Source organism: Ascaphus truei, chromosome 9, assembly GCF_040206685.1.
Source record: "Ascaphus truei isolate aAscTru1 chromosome 9, aAscTru1.hap1, whole genome shotgun sequence".
In the NCBI taxonomy this organism is placed as follows: Eukaryota; Metazoa; Chordata; class Amphibia; order Anura; family Ascaphidae; genus Ascaphus; species Ascaphus truei.
This window is the reverse complement of record NC_134491.1, coordinates 832,103-847,372: the sequence shown is the minus strand read 5'-3', so window position 1 is coordinate 847,372 and position 15,270 is coordinate 832,103. Positions and strand designations below refer to the sequence as shown.

Genomic DNA, 15,270 nt, shown 5'->3' with positions numbered 1-15,270 from the left:
CCAGTCACTCACCCAGCCTCTCTCTCTCTGTGTATCACCCACCCTCTGTGTGTGTCACCCACTGTTTCTCTCCCCCACACTGTTTCTCTCCCCCACACTGTCTCTCTCCCCCCACACTCTCTCTCTCTCCCCCCCACACTCTCTCTCTCCCCCACACTCTCTTTCTCTCCCCCACACACTCTCTCTCTCCCCCACACTCTCTCTCTCCCCCACACTCTCTCTCTCTCCCCCACACTCTCTCTCTCTCTCCCCCGCACTCTCTCTCCCTCTCTCCCCCACACTCTCTCTCTCTCCCCCACACTCTCTCTCCCCCACACTCTCTCTCCCTCTCCCCCACACTCTCTCTCCCCCACACTCTCCCCCACACTCTCTCTCTCCCCCACACTCTCTCCCCCACACTCTCTCTCTCTCTCCCCCCCACACTCTCTCTCTCCCCACACTCTCTCTCTCTCCCCACTATCTCTCTCTCTCCCCACTATCTCTCTCTCTCCCCACTCTCTCTCTCTCTCTCTCTCTCCCCCACACTCTCTCTCTCCCCTCCACACTCTCTCTTCCCCCCACACTCTCTCTCCCCTACACTCTCTCTCTCCCCTACACTCTCTCTCTCCCCTACACTCTCTCTCTCTCCCCTACACTCTCTCTCTCTCTCCCCCACACTCTCTCTCTCTCTCCCCCACACTCTCTCTCTCCCCCACACTCTCTCTCTCTCCCCCACACTCTCTCCCCCACACTCTCTCTCTCTCTCCCCCACACTCTCTCTCCCCCACACTCTCTCTCTCCCCCACACTCTCTCTCTCCCCACACTCTCTCTCTCTCCCCACACTCTCTCTCCCCACTCTCTCTCTCTCCCCCACACTCTCTCTCCCCCACACTCTCTCTCTCTCTCTCCCCCACACTCTCTCTCTCCCCCACACTCTCTCTCTCTCTCCCCCACACTCTCTCTCTCTCCCCACACTCTCTCTCCCCACACTCTCTCTCTCTCCCCACTCTCTCTCTCTCCCCCACACTCTCTCTCTCTCTCCCCCACACTCTCTCTCTCTCTCCCCCACACTCTCTCTCTCCCCTACACTCTCTCTCTCTCCCCTACACTCTCTCTCTCTCCCCTACACTCTCTCTCTCTCCCCTACCTCTCTCTCCCCTACACTCTCTCTCCCCCACACTCTCTCTCTCTCTCCCCCACACTCTCTCTCTCCCCACACTCTCTCTCTCTCCCCACACTCTCTCTCCCCACTCTCTCTCTCTCTCCCCCACACTCTCTCTCCCCCCCACACTCTCTCTCTCTCCCCCACACTCTCTCTCTCCCCCACACTCTCTCTCTCTCCCCACACTCTCTCTCTCTCCCCACACTCTCTCTCTCTCCCCACTCTCTCTCTCCCCCACACTCTCTCTCTCTCTCCCCCACACTCTCTCTCTCTCCCCCACACTCTCTCTCTCCCCTACACTCTCTCTCTCCCCTACACTCTCTCTCTCTCCCCTACCTCTCTCTCTCCTACACTCTCTCTCTCTCCCCCACACTCTCTCTCTCTGTCACTCACACTCTGGATCTGGATCTCTTATTTACCCTATATATCTTAACTGCCCTATACTACACCGAAATCTTAACTACCCTTTACTGCTTTCTTCCAGATCTGGCTCAAGCTTCACACGGAAGACATCGGAACCCCCCCTAACCCAGAAGACAGGTAGGGAACACATCCCCTCCAACTTATAACATTGCGGGAATGCGGGTACCTGGACATTGAGGGACTGCGGATCAGGTAAGATCCCAGGCGGGATTGCTGCTTTAGATATTGTGAAGCGGGGACGTCCAGACACTGGTTAAGGGGTTCAGGAAACTAGTCATTCACACCTGGCTTTTAATTCTAGATCCGACATTTACACACACACATGTAACAAGGACTAATTGTAGTATAATGTAATACAATAAATACATTTGTCAAAAACGAATGTTGTTCTGGCTAGGAATTTATTAAATGTATTTTATTTATATATTTTATTTTAAGGCGGGGTTGGGGCGGGACTAGGTGGCGAGTAGATTTTTTGGTTGGGCGAGTAGATTTTTGGGTGATTTGTCGAACACTGTATATATATATATATATATATATATATATATATATATCAAAAGATGTTACAATGAATGAAGCAAGCAAAAGCTATACTATAAACAGTGTCTATTGGAATGTTATCTGTGCTGGTCCTTCCCCCGGTGTGGGTGTGTTTTATGGCTGGAGGTGTCAAAAGGTTCCTGAAAGCAAGTGATGAAAGAGTGTGTATGTGTATCAGTGTGAATTAACATGAATGGAGAGCCCACAGTATATACAGTGCTTTACAAAAGGTGTGTGTGGAGTGGGAGCGGATATAAATGGTGTGGGTGGGTGTGGAAATGTGAAAGTTAGTAGCATAACTAAAAGTGTGTGTGGATACTATGTGGTCCCTATTGGTGTATAGGGGTGTGTATATATATATATATATATATACATATATATATACATACATACATTTTTCTGTGCAATCAGGAATAAAGATGGTAAAAGCAAAGTAAAAACAGATGAGTAAAAAATATATATAATATTGGGTCAGCCTGGGGCTTTATTTAACCCCCAAATTAAATCTCTGCATCCCCCCAGCTGCTCCACGTGCGGAACTATTTCCTCTCTGCGTCCACCACAAATCTTATACTTTCCTCTTCCAGGAGGATGAGAAATTTAATATAACAAAAGGCATCCTTAAAATATCCCTGCATTATGCATCGGGCCCCGGTATCTAAGCAGTGTAAATAGTGTTTTATTTAAACCATGTGTACGCGGGGGGACAGATACACGCACTTGTCTGTAATGCAGCTGTTGCAATTTTAATGCTTCGGGGGGAAAAAAATCTCCAGGAACGGAACAGATTTTAGGTATCAGGCAGCGGGTGTAGAAAGATCTCGATGATCGAGTGATCAACGTGTGCTCCTCCGACCTTATTTTACACACCGCTATTATCACAGTACCACTAATACTATTTATTGGACCATTTTCAGCGTATCTTTACTTTTTTAGTGACACATACTGTATCCAGCTCTCCTTGTGTTCTTGTCTTATTTATTGAAATCTTTCCATTTTCCGAGCAGTAACACCGCACATTGGACACAAATGAAGATAACCGAATGCAGAACAAACCCTGGCTTGTGTACAAGGATAAGGCGTGGATAGGAAATCTTTGCCCCCGTATTCGCTCACTTGCACACAGTATGTGCATAGGGTTGCCTGGTGTCCAGTATTGAACCGGACTGTCCTATATTTGGGCGGAACGGGGGTGGGCGTTGAGAGAGCAGGGCTGTTGCTGAGGTTTGGGCAGATTCCTCCACCCTGATTGGCTGCTGCTGGGTAATGCAGCCAATCAGGAGGAGGTGTCAGGGGCCTGGGGCCAAGGAGAGGAAGAAACAGCATGGAGCGGAGAGAGCTGTCTGTCTGTCTGTCGAGCGTGTCGCACCTTTCACCATTGTGTCCAGTATTTTTGGAGAAGCCGCGTAGACACAACGAAAGATACACAACTGGAAGCACAACCATTCTCACAAACACATACCTGGGCTCACTCATAATCACACATACATAGAAGCACAAGGCACAGTCAAGCAACTACGCACTCACTCACTCACTCACTCACACACAGACACTCAGATTTGGAGCCAGTCTCCCTGAAAAAAAGCAGCACGTTTCCATCTTTTCTTTTCGCATGTTCTTGTATAGCGCTGCTAGTTATACGTAGCGCTTTACAGAGACATTTTGCAGGCACAGTCCCTGCCCCGTGGAGCTTACAATCTATGTTTTTGGTGCCTGAGGCACAGGGAGATAAAGTGACTTGCCCAAGGTCACAAGGAGCCGACATCGGGAATTGAACCAGGCTCCCCTGCTTCAAACTCTCAGTGCCAGTCAGTGTCTTTACTTACTGAGCCACTCCTTCTCCCATCTCCAACACCAGTTGGTAGCTACCCCTCCCCCGGCACAAAGGGTTAAAAAAAAGGACATTCTTTTGTTGTTGGTTCAGAACCTCTAAATCTCCCTGATTTGAATTCTGCACTCACCCTCACTCACCCTCACAAACACAAGCACTCACCCTCACAAATACAGACACGCTCCCTCACAAATACAGGCACTCGCCCTCACAAATACAAGCACTCAACCTCACAAATACAGACACTCACCCTCACAAATACAAGCACCAACCCTCACAAATACAGGCACTCACCCTCACAAATACAGGCACTCGCCCTCACAAATACAAGCACTCACCCTCACAAATACAGACACTCACCCTCACAAATACAGACACGCACCCTCACAAATACAAGCACTCACCCTCACAAATACAGACACGCACCCTCACAAACACAGGCACTCACCCTCACAAATACAGACACTCACCCTCACAAACACAGGCACTCACCCTCACAAACACAGGCACTCACCCTCACAAATAAAGGCACTCGCCCTCACAAATAGAAGCACTCACCCTCACAAATACAGACACTCACCCTCACAAATACAAGCACACACCCTCACAAATACAGACACTCACCCTCACAAACACAGGCACTCACCTTCACTCCAGCACAACATGCGCACAACGGTTGATACCTGCCCGGTGGTTTCTCTGGGATCCCACTACCCCATCACAGGACCCGCAGAGGGGCTAGGGCTTTTCCTGCTGCTCCTGCGTGTATATCTCTGGTTATATTCGGATAACGATGATGTCATCAAAATGACAGTTGTGAGAAAGTGGCACGTTCCCAAATGTGTTTGCCATAACATGAGGGGTCCTGCACCGTCACTTTCGCCAAAACCGCCGCACAAGATAAAGATACCGCAACATTATGAGGTTTATGTATCGAGGGAAAACGGGAGCAATTCTGAGGCAAAATAACTGCAGCACTTGTATCAAACAGAAAAACCCTATACTGTAGATTTCAATGGGACCTTTTTCTTTGATACATATGGTGCAGATATATGTATGTAGGTATGTATGTACTGTATATCTTTATTTATATAGCGCCATTAATGTACATAGCGCTTCACAGCAGTACTACACGTGACAATCATATAAATAACAAATAATATAAATAACACATAAAGGGGAGAAGTGCTTCAGACATAAAAGTAACATTTAGGAAAAGAAGTCCCTGCTCTGAAGAGCTTACAATCTAATTGGTAGGTAGAATGTACAGAGACAGTAGGAGGGCGTTCTGGTAAGTGCGTCTGTAAGGGACCAAGCTTTATGTTTGAGGTGTATGGTATCAGCCACAGAGTTACTCATACGCTTCATTAAGCAGGTGTATTTTGAGGTGGGCCTTGAAGGTGGATAGATGGGTGCTAGTCGGGTATTGAGGGGAAGGGCATTCCAGAATTGTACCACTTTTGCCTTGACACATAAAGCCCAGCACAGTGTGTTCCTGCCATGCACCACCAGACTCCCCCAACTTCCACACTTTTAAACAGTCCATGAAAACTCACCTTTATAAGGAAGCCTATCTGAACCCCTTAACATCCACACCCCAAACCTTGATGGGATCAGCTGTGAGGCCGGACCATACTCCATCCTGATGTATACTCCATCCCACACTGAGCAGCATCTTTACCTTTTGTTCCAACATTGCCCCTTATTCCATCTAGTGTGTAAGCTCTTGGGATCAGGGCCCTCATTCCCTTCGGTATCTTTGTGCGCTGCTCTGTCCCTATTTGTATGTTATTCTGTTTATGTAATATACATAACTCTGTTCCCCTATTGTACCGCGCTGCGAATATGTTGGCGCGTTATACACGATAATAATAAGAAATGTTTGTGTGCCACGTTTCCTGGGAAAGTAATTCCGAGCAGACTTGCTCTGACTTGGGACGTCGCCGGTTACTCTGGCGGGGGAAGCTTTATCATACAATGAGATTTTGGCATTTTTTTAACTTGCTTTGAGACTAGGTTTTGGCCGGGAGCGGATGTCTGATTATCATCATATCTGGGGATATCTCGCACATCTTCAACACAAATGCAGGAGATGTCAGCCTCCCAGGGACTGAAGCCAGTGAGATTGGGGGTGGGGGGAGGGATTGCCATTTTAATGGTACAATACTGATGTTAAAAGTCAGTGAGACTGACTCCAAGTTAGTGCGATTGGCAGAAAATCAGTGACTTGACATATCTACAAATGTTACATAAGTTGATTGAATCATCCAGCACCCAGAGTGGCTGAAACCTCTGAACATTGCACTGACAGTCAGTCATTTCCACTCCTAACTGCTTATGTCTCTTCTTTGCTCCATCACATTAAATGTATCCAGTCAGACAGGACTTGTGAAGCCTGAATATGTTATTTATATAATGGCGACAAGTATACAGTATATCCAATACATAGAATTCAATTAGGATGGGTACTAAAGTGTCTCCAATAAAAAAAAATGTATCTCCCTCTCTCCCTCTTCCCATTACCCATCTCTCTACCCATCCCTCTTTCTCTCTCTCCCCCTGTCCTCTATATCCACCTCACTCTCTCTATCCCCCTATCTCTTCCATTCCTCTCTCTCCCCCACCTCTCTCTACCCATCCCTCTTTCTCTCTCACCCCCTGCCCTCTCTCCACCTCCCTCTCTCTCTCCCCGCCCCTCTTTCTATCCCTTTATCTCTTCCCTTCCTCTCTCTCCACCCATCCCTCTTTCTCTCTCTCCCCCTGCCCTCTATATCCACCTCACTCTCTCTATCCCCCTATCTCTTCCATTCCTCTCTCTCCCCCACCTCTCTCTCCACCCATCCCTCTTTCTCTCTCTCCCCCTGCCCTCTCTATCAACCTCACTCTCTCTATCCCTCTATCTCTTCCCTTCCTCTCTCTCCATCCCACCTCGCTCTCTCTACCCCCACCCCTGTCTGTCCCTCCTCTCTGTACCCCCAACCCTTTCTCCCCCCCCCCCCCCCACTTCCCCCTCTGTACAGGTGAATGGTCCCCTCCGCTCCCTAGATGCCCAGAGAGATGCAGTATCCCAGATGTCACTCCAGCTGAGCAATGCGCAGAATTCCCAGATCCCTCAGCATCCTGAACTGACATCACAAGAAGGCAGCCTGAGAAGTGACAGGTGAGACCCGCCGCTTATCAGGAAATCACCCTCATTATATCACTAAGAGGGTGGGACGTGCCCTCATTATAGACATGCACCCAGTCAACAGGTCCACCTCCTAATTCTAATAACATACCCATACCTTCCATATCTCATCCAATACACTCGTTCATATAAAACACAAAAAGAGTATAAATAACGCACACACACATATATATATATATGTGTGTGTGTGTTATTTAAACTCTGTGTTTTATATGAACGTATATGGAATATATATATATAGTCAAGGAAATCAAAGGACTTTAAGTATTGGAAAAATAATGATTTAATTAATCATTTCATATCTTTTCTAGTGCACCCAGGAAAATAATTCTAGCTGTGTGTACTGCATGAGATACAAATATATATATATATATTTGTATCTTGTCCCTAGCACCGTCAGCAGTTGTTCACTTTATATACATAAATTTAGCTGACTTTGGTACTTATTATTACAAGGGCTGTTGCAGGCATACTTTCATGTTTCATATATATATATAAATATTTCTGCTATACAGAAACGTGAATAAGACACTTCTCACCTCTCTCACACAGTCAGTATGCAGCCCCCCGTACCTAATCGTTTCATTTGTACCATATGAAGTTTCATCCCTACAGAGAGGTGACGGAGCTCAGAACCCCCACAAAAATTGATATAAATATATATAAATATATATATATATATATATATATATACTGAGTTAAGTTATGGTGAGTAAAAAAAGTGACAAAAACACTCCACAGCAAAGCATATAGCAAATGTAAATATACTGTATGCTCATTTGCATGTCTTAGGCAGGCCTGCAACCCCGCCTTTCACTATTATCACCCAGCACACAGCACTTCCACTGCAGCAAGGGATTCTGGGAAAAGGGATTCTGGGAAATGACATGCAAATGAGCACACAGTGCCACTTTTTGCTTCAAAAACCATTTTTAACATGGTTCCCTATAGGCTTAAGCTTGCTGCATGGTCACAGCTTTGAGCACAGCCAGGGTTAAGGTGCATACCCAGAAAACCCACCCACAGACAGCCGTTTCGACCTTAATGGGTCTCATCAGTGTGGGGTTGGTTAACTGGCTATGCAATCATTGCATAGGAGCTATGCAGAGCAAGGAGGAAGTGACAGAGCAGGGTATTTAAAGCGGTATCCACCAATCCGGACGGGGGCGTGACGAGGAGCAGCTCCTGAGAGGCTGGGAGTAACAGGGCTCAGCTGAGAGTGCAGGAGGCGTGGCAAGAACTCCCGGGCTGAGCGGGGGGCAGAGGCAGGCATGGCGTGCGTGTTAAAAGTGCCAGGGATAGATGCGCGCTCTGTAACGCCGCCGCGAGAATCCAAAATGGCGGCGTGAGTAGCAGGAAGTGTCGCGCGCCGGCAGGGGTAGCGATGAGGGGCAGAGGCAGCAGCAGCTGCAGTACTGGTAGTGGGTAAGGAGGAGTCACGTCGCAGGGGACGTGGCCCCCGATTCCTTACACAATATAACTGAAATAGTTGCTCTCACTCCTCACATGCGATTAGGCACTCCTCTCACAGTCAGCTGTCGGACATTGATGACGTGAACCTACGCGTTTCGTCAGCTGTTGCGCTGACTTCTTCAAGGGTGAATTCTAGGGGATAAGTGATGAACCTTTATAGGGTTGACTTAAACCTGATAGGGTAATTAGTGGGAAGACAAATATGATGTCTCTTAAAGAGAAATACATACAGAAAATGACCATCAATAAAACTAGGATAGGGCCAATATATATCACAAAAAAATCTAAGGTGATTGGAATAGGGCTGCAATATAAAACATATATAATAAGGCAAATCAAATGAAGAAAAAAGATATTATTAAATGTTACATACCAATATCATAAAATAAATAAATATAAAATAACTATGAAATAGATTTATATATATATAATCCAAATAATTATATTAATAAAATATATATAAATACTAAATACCAAAAAATAATAATAAAAATAAAAAATATTTTTTTTAATATAAATTATAATAAAAATTATGAATCTGGAAAAATTAAGATATATATATATATATAGATATAGATATGTATATAACAACATTAAGCATAGACATGTAAGGAAAACAGACTCAAAAATAGAAAAAGGTAAATAAAATAGAAATGTGTGTACATTCATGTAAAAAGTACACATACACACATGTGTTTGTATTAGTCCTAGCGCTGATTTATTTCTGTTTATGTATATATATATATATATATATATATATATATATATATATATATATATATATATACTGTAGCTGTATGCTCATCTGCATGTCTTAGGCAGGTCTGCAACCCCACCTTTCCCCATTATCACCCAGCATACAGCACTTCCACTGCAGCAAGGGATTCTGGGAAATGACATGCAAATGAGCACACAGTGTCACTTTTTGCCTCAATAACCATTTTTAACATGGTTCCCTATAGGCTTAAGCTTGCTGCATGGTCACAGCTTTGAGCACAGCCAGGGTTAAGGTGCATACCCAGAAAACCACCCACAGACCGCTGTTTCGACCTTGATGGGTCTCATCAGTGTGGGGTTGATTTTACTGGGAATGCAAGAGAGGCTTATGGGATAGGCTAAACCATAATACTGAGTTAAGTTATGGTGAGTAAAAAAAGTGACAAAAACCCTATATATATATATTACACCAGACTTTTCTTGCAGCTGTTACAAAGTTATCCCCTTTCCCCAAATACCACCCCCCTACCCTAAGCATCGGAGGATGCAGTGGAGAGCTCACATTGGGATAAGACCACTGATTTGTAGTGTTATCACAGCGGATTCTGCCACCAGGTATCATTAGAACTATTGTGATTTTAAAGCCTTAGAATAAATATGGTTCCCCTGAGTAACTTCTCCTACACTGTCTGGCACACACTGTGCTATCAGTAAGTGGCTTTAAGCCCTTGCATGTGTCGGTGGACCTCTGGTACTCAATGGGTGGCATATCCTCTCGTTTGTCCCCAGCGTGCAGGGCTTGGAGGCAGAATGTCAGGAGTTCTGGGACTGGCTGATTGACATAGAAGCCACGGTGCAGAATAGCCTCGGGCTGCTGGTGTCTGAAGAGCAGCATGTGCAGATGTGTAAGGTGCGTCTCATGTCCCCAAAAATATCATGACATATCTGTAATGATCGGGCTGGAGGAGGCAGCACCATGGCATTGTCACAGCCTTTGTAGTGGTTAAAATCAAAGTGTGCGCTCTCCCGGTCACCTTGCACTTTATACCCCTGTGCCTCAGGAAGCAACAATTATAATATAATATTGTGGTGGTGGGGGGGGGGGGGGGGAGAATGTCTCCCAAAAAATAGACTTTATTTCCTTGGGTCTGTGTCAAATGAAAGAATAAAATATATCAACTCCTCTATATACCACCAAATCTCCACTGCACATGGGACATACAGAGTGAAATTAGAGATACGTGCATCACGGGGGCGCACTGAGACTTATTATGGGCTTGTTAGGGTCAAAGTGCTTTGCAATTAAACAGTATGTCCCAATCATTCATGCAGCCACCTCAGGGGTGGAGCACGGCCAGCACATTTCTGCCACCGCATAGCAGCCTTTTAATAGTCGGCGGCAAAAGGGTAAAGTACATAATTATCTAGGTGCAGGTGAGTGACAGAGGCACAGGGAGAAAGGGGACATTACAGGTGAGTGACAGAGGCACAGGGAGAAAGGGGACATTACAGGTGAGTGACAGAGGCACAGGGAGAAAGGGGACATTACAGGTGAGTGACAGGCACAGGGAGAAAGGGGACATTACAGGTGAGTGACAGAGGCACAGGGAGAAAGGGGACATTACAGGTGAGTGACAGAGGCACAGGGAGAAAGGGGACATTACAGGTGAGTGACAGGCATATGGAGATAGGGGACATTACAGGCGAGGCACAGGCATTTAGGGGACATTATAGGTGAGTGACAGAGGCAAAGCAAAAAAGGGGACATTACAAGTGAGGGACAAAGGCACAGGGAGATAGGGGACATTACAGGCGAGGCATAGGGATTAAAGGGACATTACAGGTGAGGTACAGTTGCAGAGTATCCATGACAGCTGTTTCAGCCAATCATAGTGGTCCATATTTTCTGGGGGGTTTGTGCATGAGTGGCACATTGTGGCAAATTAAGACAGGTTTGTAACGAGGTAGAGAGCAATCGGGGAGTTTAAGCATTTTAGGCTCCTCTGGCAGTGAAAGGGTTAAAAAAAAGTGAGCGCACAAAAAAAAAAAACCCCATGCACATAAAAAGAAAGAGGAGAGGGAGGAGGGGGGCATGAGCGGGGGGAGAGGGGGGCATCTTCTATCCGAAATATCAGCCAACCATAAATCAAGCTCATTTAGGCAATTTTTATGGATGTAAATCTATAAGCTGTCATGTCGGAATCGCTGGGAACATATGGTGTATTTCACAAAGCAGATTGCACCTCGTAAAACGTAAAATTGATAACCAGCTACAAAAAAACATAACACAAAAATCCTAAGGCAGCGATTTTAATACCTTGCAATCCCCCGGCCCCTACTTCCATACTCCGATATTCCCATTCTCCCATACTCCCCATACTGCCCCATCTCCCATAGCCCCCTACTCCCATAGTCCCCATACTCCCATACACCACCTACTCCCCTACTTCCATATTCCCCCATACTCCCATACTTACATACTCCATACTTCCCTACTCCCATTCTCATACTCCCATACTGCCCCATCTCCCATAGTCCCTCTACTCCCATACACCCCCTACTTCCATACTCCCCCATACTTCCATACTCCTCCTACTCCCATACACCCCCTACTCCCCTACTTCCATACTCCCCCATACTTCCATACTCCTCCTACTCCCATACTCCCCCTACTCCCATACTGCCCATACTCCCATTCTCCCCCTTCTCCCATACTCCCCCTACTCCTCTACCCCCCTCTTTGGTATTTCTTTTATTTTTGTCTTCATTTTGCAGTAAGGTTGAGGTTACCTGACCATGCCTACTCCATGCTGTTCATTTCGAGCCCCCCGTTACACTGGGCAATATACCTGGCGGCTGTGAAAGCGCCCAGCGCTGTTAACACCTTCTGTACTACTTTAACGATTACTTCGTCATTCTCTCAAGGCTGGGCAAAATCCGCTCTTGCAAAGTAGGACAGTGATAAGCACAGCCGGTAACAGAACCGGGAATTCAGCCTCGAGAAGCCTCGAGAAGCCAGGGAGGGTCTCGTACACCCTGTCTGAAGCAGCAGTGATCAGGGGGATTCAACCCCAGTTCACAAAACCCCCCTTCCCCCCCCCTCCCTTGCAACAGATCAGGTTTTCAGGATATCCCAGCTTCAGCACAGCTTGAGCCATGCTGAAGCTGGAATATCCCGAAACCCTGACCTGTTGGGGGATCTTGAGGACTGAGTTGAGCGCCCCTGGTCTGGATGTACGCAGAGCCCTACCTTTGATGTGGTTAAGCCCAGTGTAAAACCACTTTATCCCCATGTGCCTCAAGCCAGTGGTTCATGCTAAATTAATTTATATATATATTGTGAGCCAAGAATCTGGTTACCTAGAATTCACATACCTACATTTCTACTTCTCGCTTAAAGCAGGGGTGCTCAAATCCAGTCCTCAAGACCCCCAACAGGTCAGGTTTTAAGGATATGCCTGCTTCAGCACAGGTGGCTCAGTCTTTGACTGCACCACCTGTGCTGAAGCTGTGATATCATGAAAACCTGACCTGTTGCTAGGTCTTGATGACTGGATTTGAGCACCCCTGCCTTGAAGAATGAGGAATCTATGAAGAAGATCCCTGTCCTTTTCTTAAAGTATAAATAAACTGCAAACATTTCACAAATAACACCCAGTCAGTTATACACCTGTAACGGTGCACCCCCCCTCCCCGAAGCCTGTTCCGTTATCGTTCTCCATCTCAGCAGCGCCTCCAAATGTAACAGTGTTCCCCCCCCCGCCAATCACAGATGGGGGCCATTACTGGGTATATGTGGTGCATACCTGCTGGTAACAGGAGGGCTGAGTCTTCCGCGGTAACCTTGGGACACAGGAGCAGGCTTCTGGGGTCCATACCCCACGTAATACTTAGCAGTGCAGCGCCTCCATCTGCCGTAGGCTCCAGGAATATGGTGGCGATCTCCCACGGTAGAATTGTAACTCTCCCCCCATTAGATCACACACCAGGCAGGAGGTATATTGCAAAACAGGAACGGGTTTATTACTACTCAGTGCAATAAGGTACAGGTACTCAGCAGTCACTTGCTGCAGCTCTCAGGTATCAGCAGAGATAGTCCCTGGACCGTCACTACGGTCCTAGGGCACCCGCAGCCATCCTAGCTCTTCCCCACCTCCCTAGCTGAGGCAGAGGTATAGTCACTCTACTCCTCCCCGGAGGGAAGAGCACATGGGAAGGCCCCAATCTCAGAATCCCAGACGTGACCTGCCTTCCTCATGGGGAAGGAACAACCAACACTAACTTTAGGGCGGTCCTGCCCTTATGTACAGCCAGAGGGCGGGCATCCCGTTGGCTCAGCCACAACAGCATATGCCACCCCCCTGCTGTTACTCAAGCGCAGCACCAAAGGATGAAGGGGGAAAACCCCATGATAACTACTGGCAAACCTGTGAACACCATGGTTTACTGCCAGCCCATTGGGTAGACTTAGTGGCCACGGGGTACCCTGCTACACTCTCCCTCTGGTGGAAATTCCAACGACCCTGCTTAGGGTTCTAAATTTTCGGGTACCATCTCTGATGTAACCTGAGCAACAAAATAACATTTCACGTGATATCACATTAATATGCATGATATACAGTGTTAGTGAACAAAATACATTAGGGTTTTATTTACAAGGCATCTAAATGACTACCCTGTGGAACATAGGTTCCTCCTAACTTGGAGAACCTAGTAATATTATTAGTGCTCCGGTTCTTATACTGTAGCTTAACTAATACGCTGTACTACCGGACACTGTCACTGAAAATTACCCCATTAGCTTAGTCTGTGCACGGCCTGGCCTACAGGATTTACAGTAACCACTAAATGACATTCCTGGTAACACAAAGGGCACCCACAACCCGGCAAGGTAGGAGGCAGGGAGTCTATGTAGGCAGAAATATCCCTATAGGATAACCCATAAGCGCTTTTGTCTGAATTAGGCATACCCCAATCTGAATTATACTCTACCACAATCTAACTAACCCACTGTGGTACATCATCAGGTAGTGTGGATAGAATTCGGGGCGCATGTTTTACATGAATTATCAGTGAATCATCCTTAATGACTCTATCAGAGGAACCCCTTTTCTCCCTCTCTCTGATGCCAGGCTCACTATCCTCACTCTCATCGGAGCTAAAGAAAATATACTCATCCCCAGTACTATACTCAAACTCTATATCCTCTCCTATTGGTCCCTAAAAATAGAGCTCAGACCGTATTTTGTTTCTTTCCCACCTAGCCATACGTTTGACATTCGCGGGCAAATCTGGTGCAGGCAAAACAGTCTATAGGAACATGAGAAACATGGTCATTAATTTGCTCAACTTCCAAGGAGGTGATCCCTCCATGCCGACAATATAGGACTCTATTGGCGGCGGGAAAGATTGTTCCTTAGCATAGTTCTGGGGCTCAGCCAAAGTCTCACGAATGAGTGGTAACACCGCAACTTGGCTGGGAGCTTTAGAACGTCCAAAAGGCTTACGAAGCCCTCTTGTAGAAGCAAAGGTAACAGTGGCGGTACTCACCGGAGCGGAAATCGTCCATTTCTCGTCCGCCCCGGCGTTCGCCGTTGGAAGGACATCATCAGATCCCGGTATCCGGAATCTCAATCAGCATCGCTGCTTTCATCCTCTGTATCAGAACTGGCAGTAGAAGGTACTAGGTCAGCCGATATTGCCATCGGGTCCTGTTGGCAGTAAGGCGGTGATTCCTCATCGCTCTGTGGGTAGACTGGAATCACGATGATCACTTGAGGCTCGGTCCGGCTGCTGCTCGCCTCATCGATGTATGTGTATGTATTAGTGTGGATGTGTGTGTGTGTGTGTATGTATTAGTGTGGATGTGTGTGTGTGTGTGTGTGTGTGTGTGTGTGTATGTATTAGTGTGGATGTGTGTGTGTGTGTGTGTATGTATTAGTGTGGATGTGTGTGTG

General features: G+C 46.7%; 1 protein-coding gene across 1 annotated transcript in view; it reads left to right on the top strand.

Moving 5' to 3' along the window:
* The window catches only part of AKAP6 (A-kinase anchoring protein 6), a 181,280-nt gene that overhangs the window by 90,596 nt on the left and 75,414 nt on the right, over nucleotides 1–15,270 (top strand). The window contains exons 7-8 of the mRNA XM_075613162.1: nucleotides 6,957–7,096; nucleotides 10,103–10,223. Of these exons, the coding sequence (XP_075469277.1) occupies nucleotides 6,957–7,096; nucleotides 10,103–10,223 (261 nt within the window). The remainder of the gene's footprint in view (nucleotides 1–6,956; nucleotides 7,097–10,102; nucleotides 10,224–15,270) is intronic.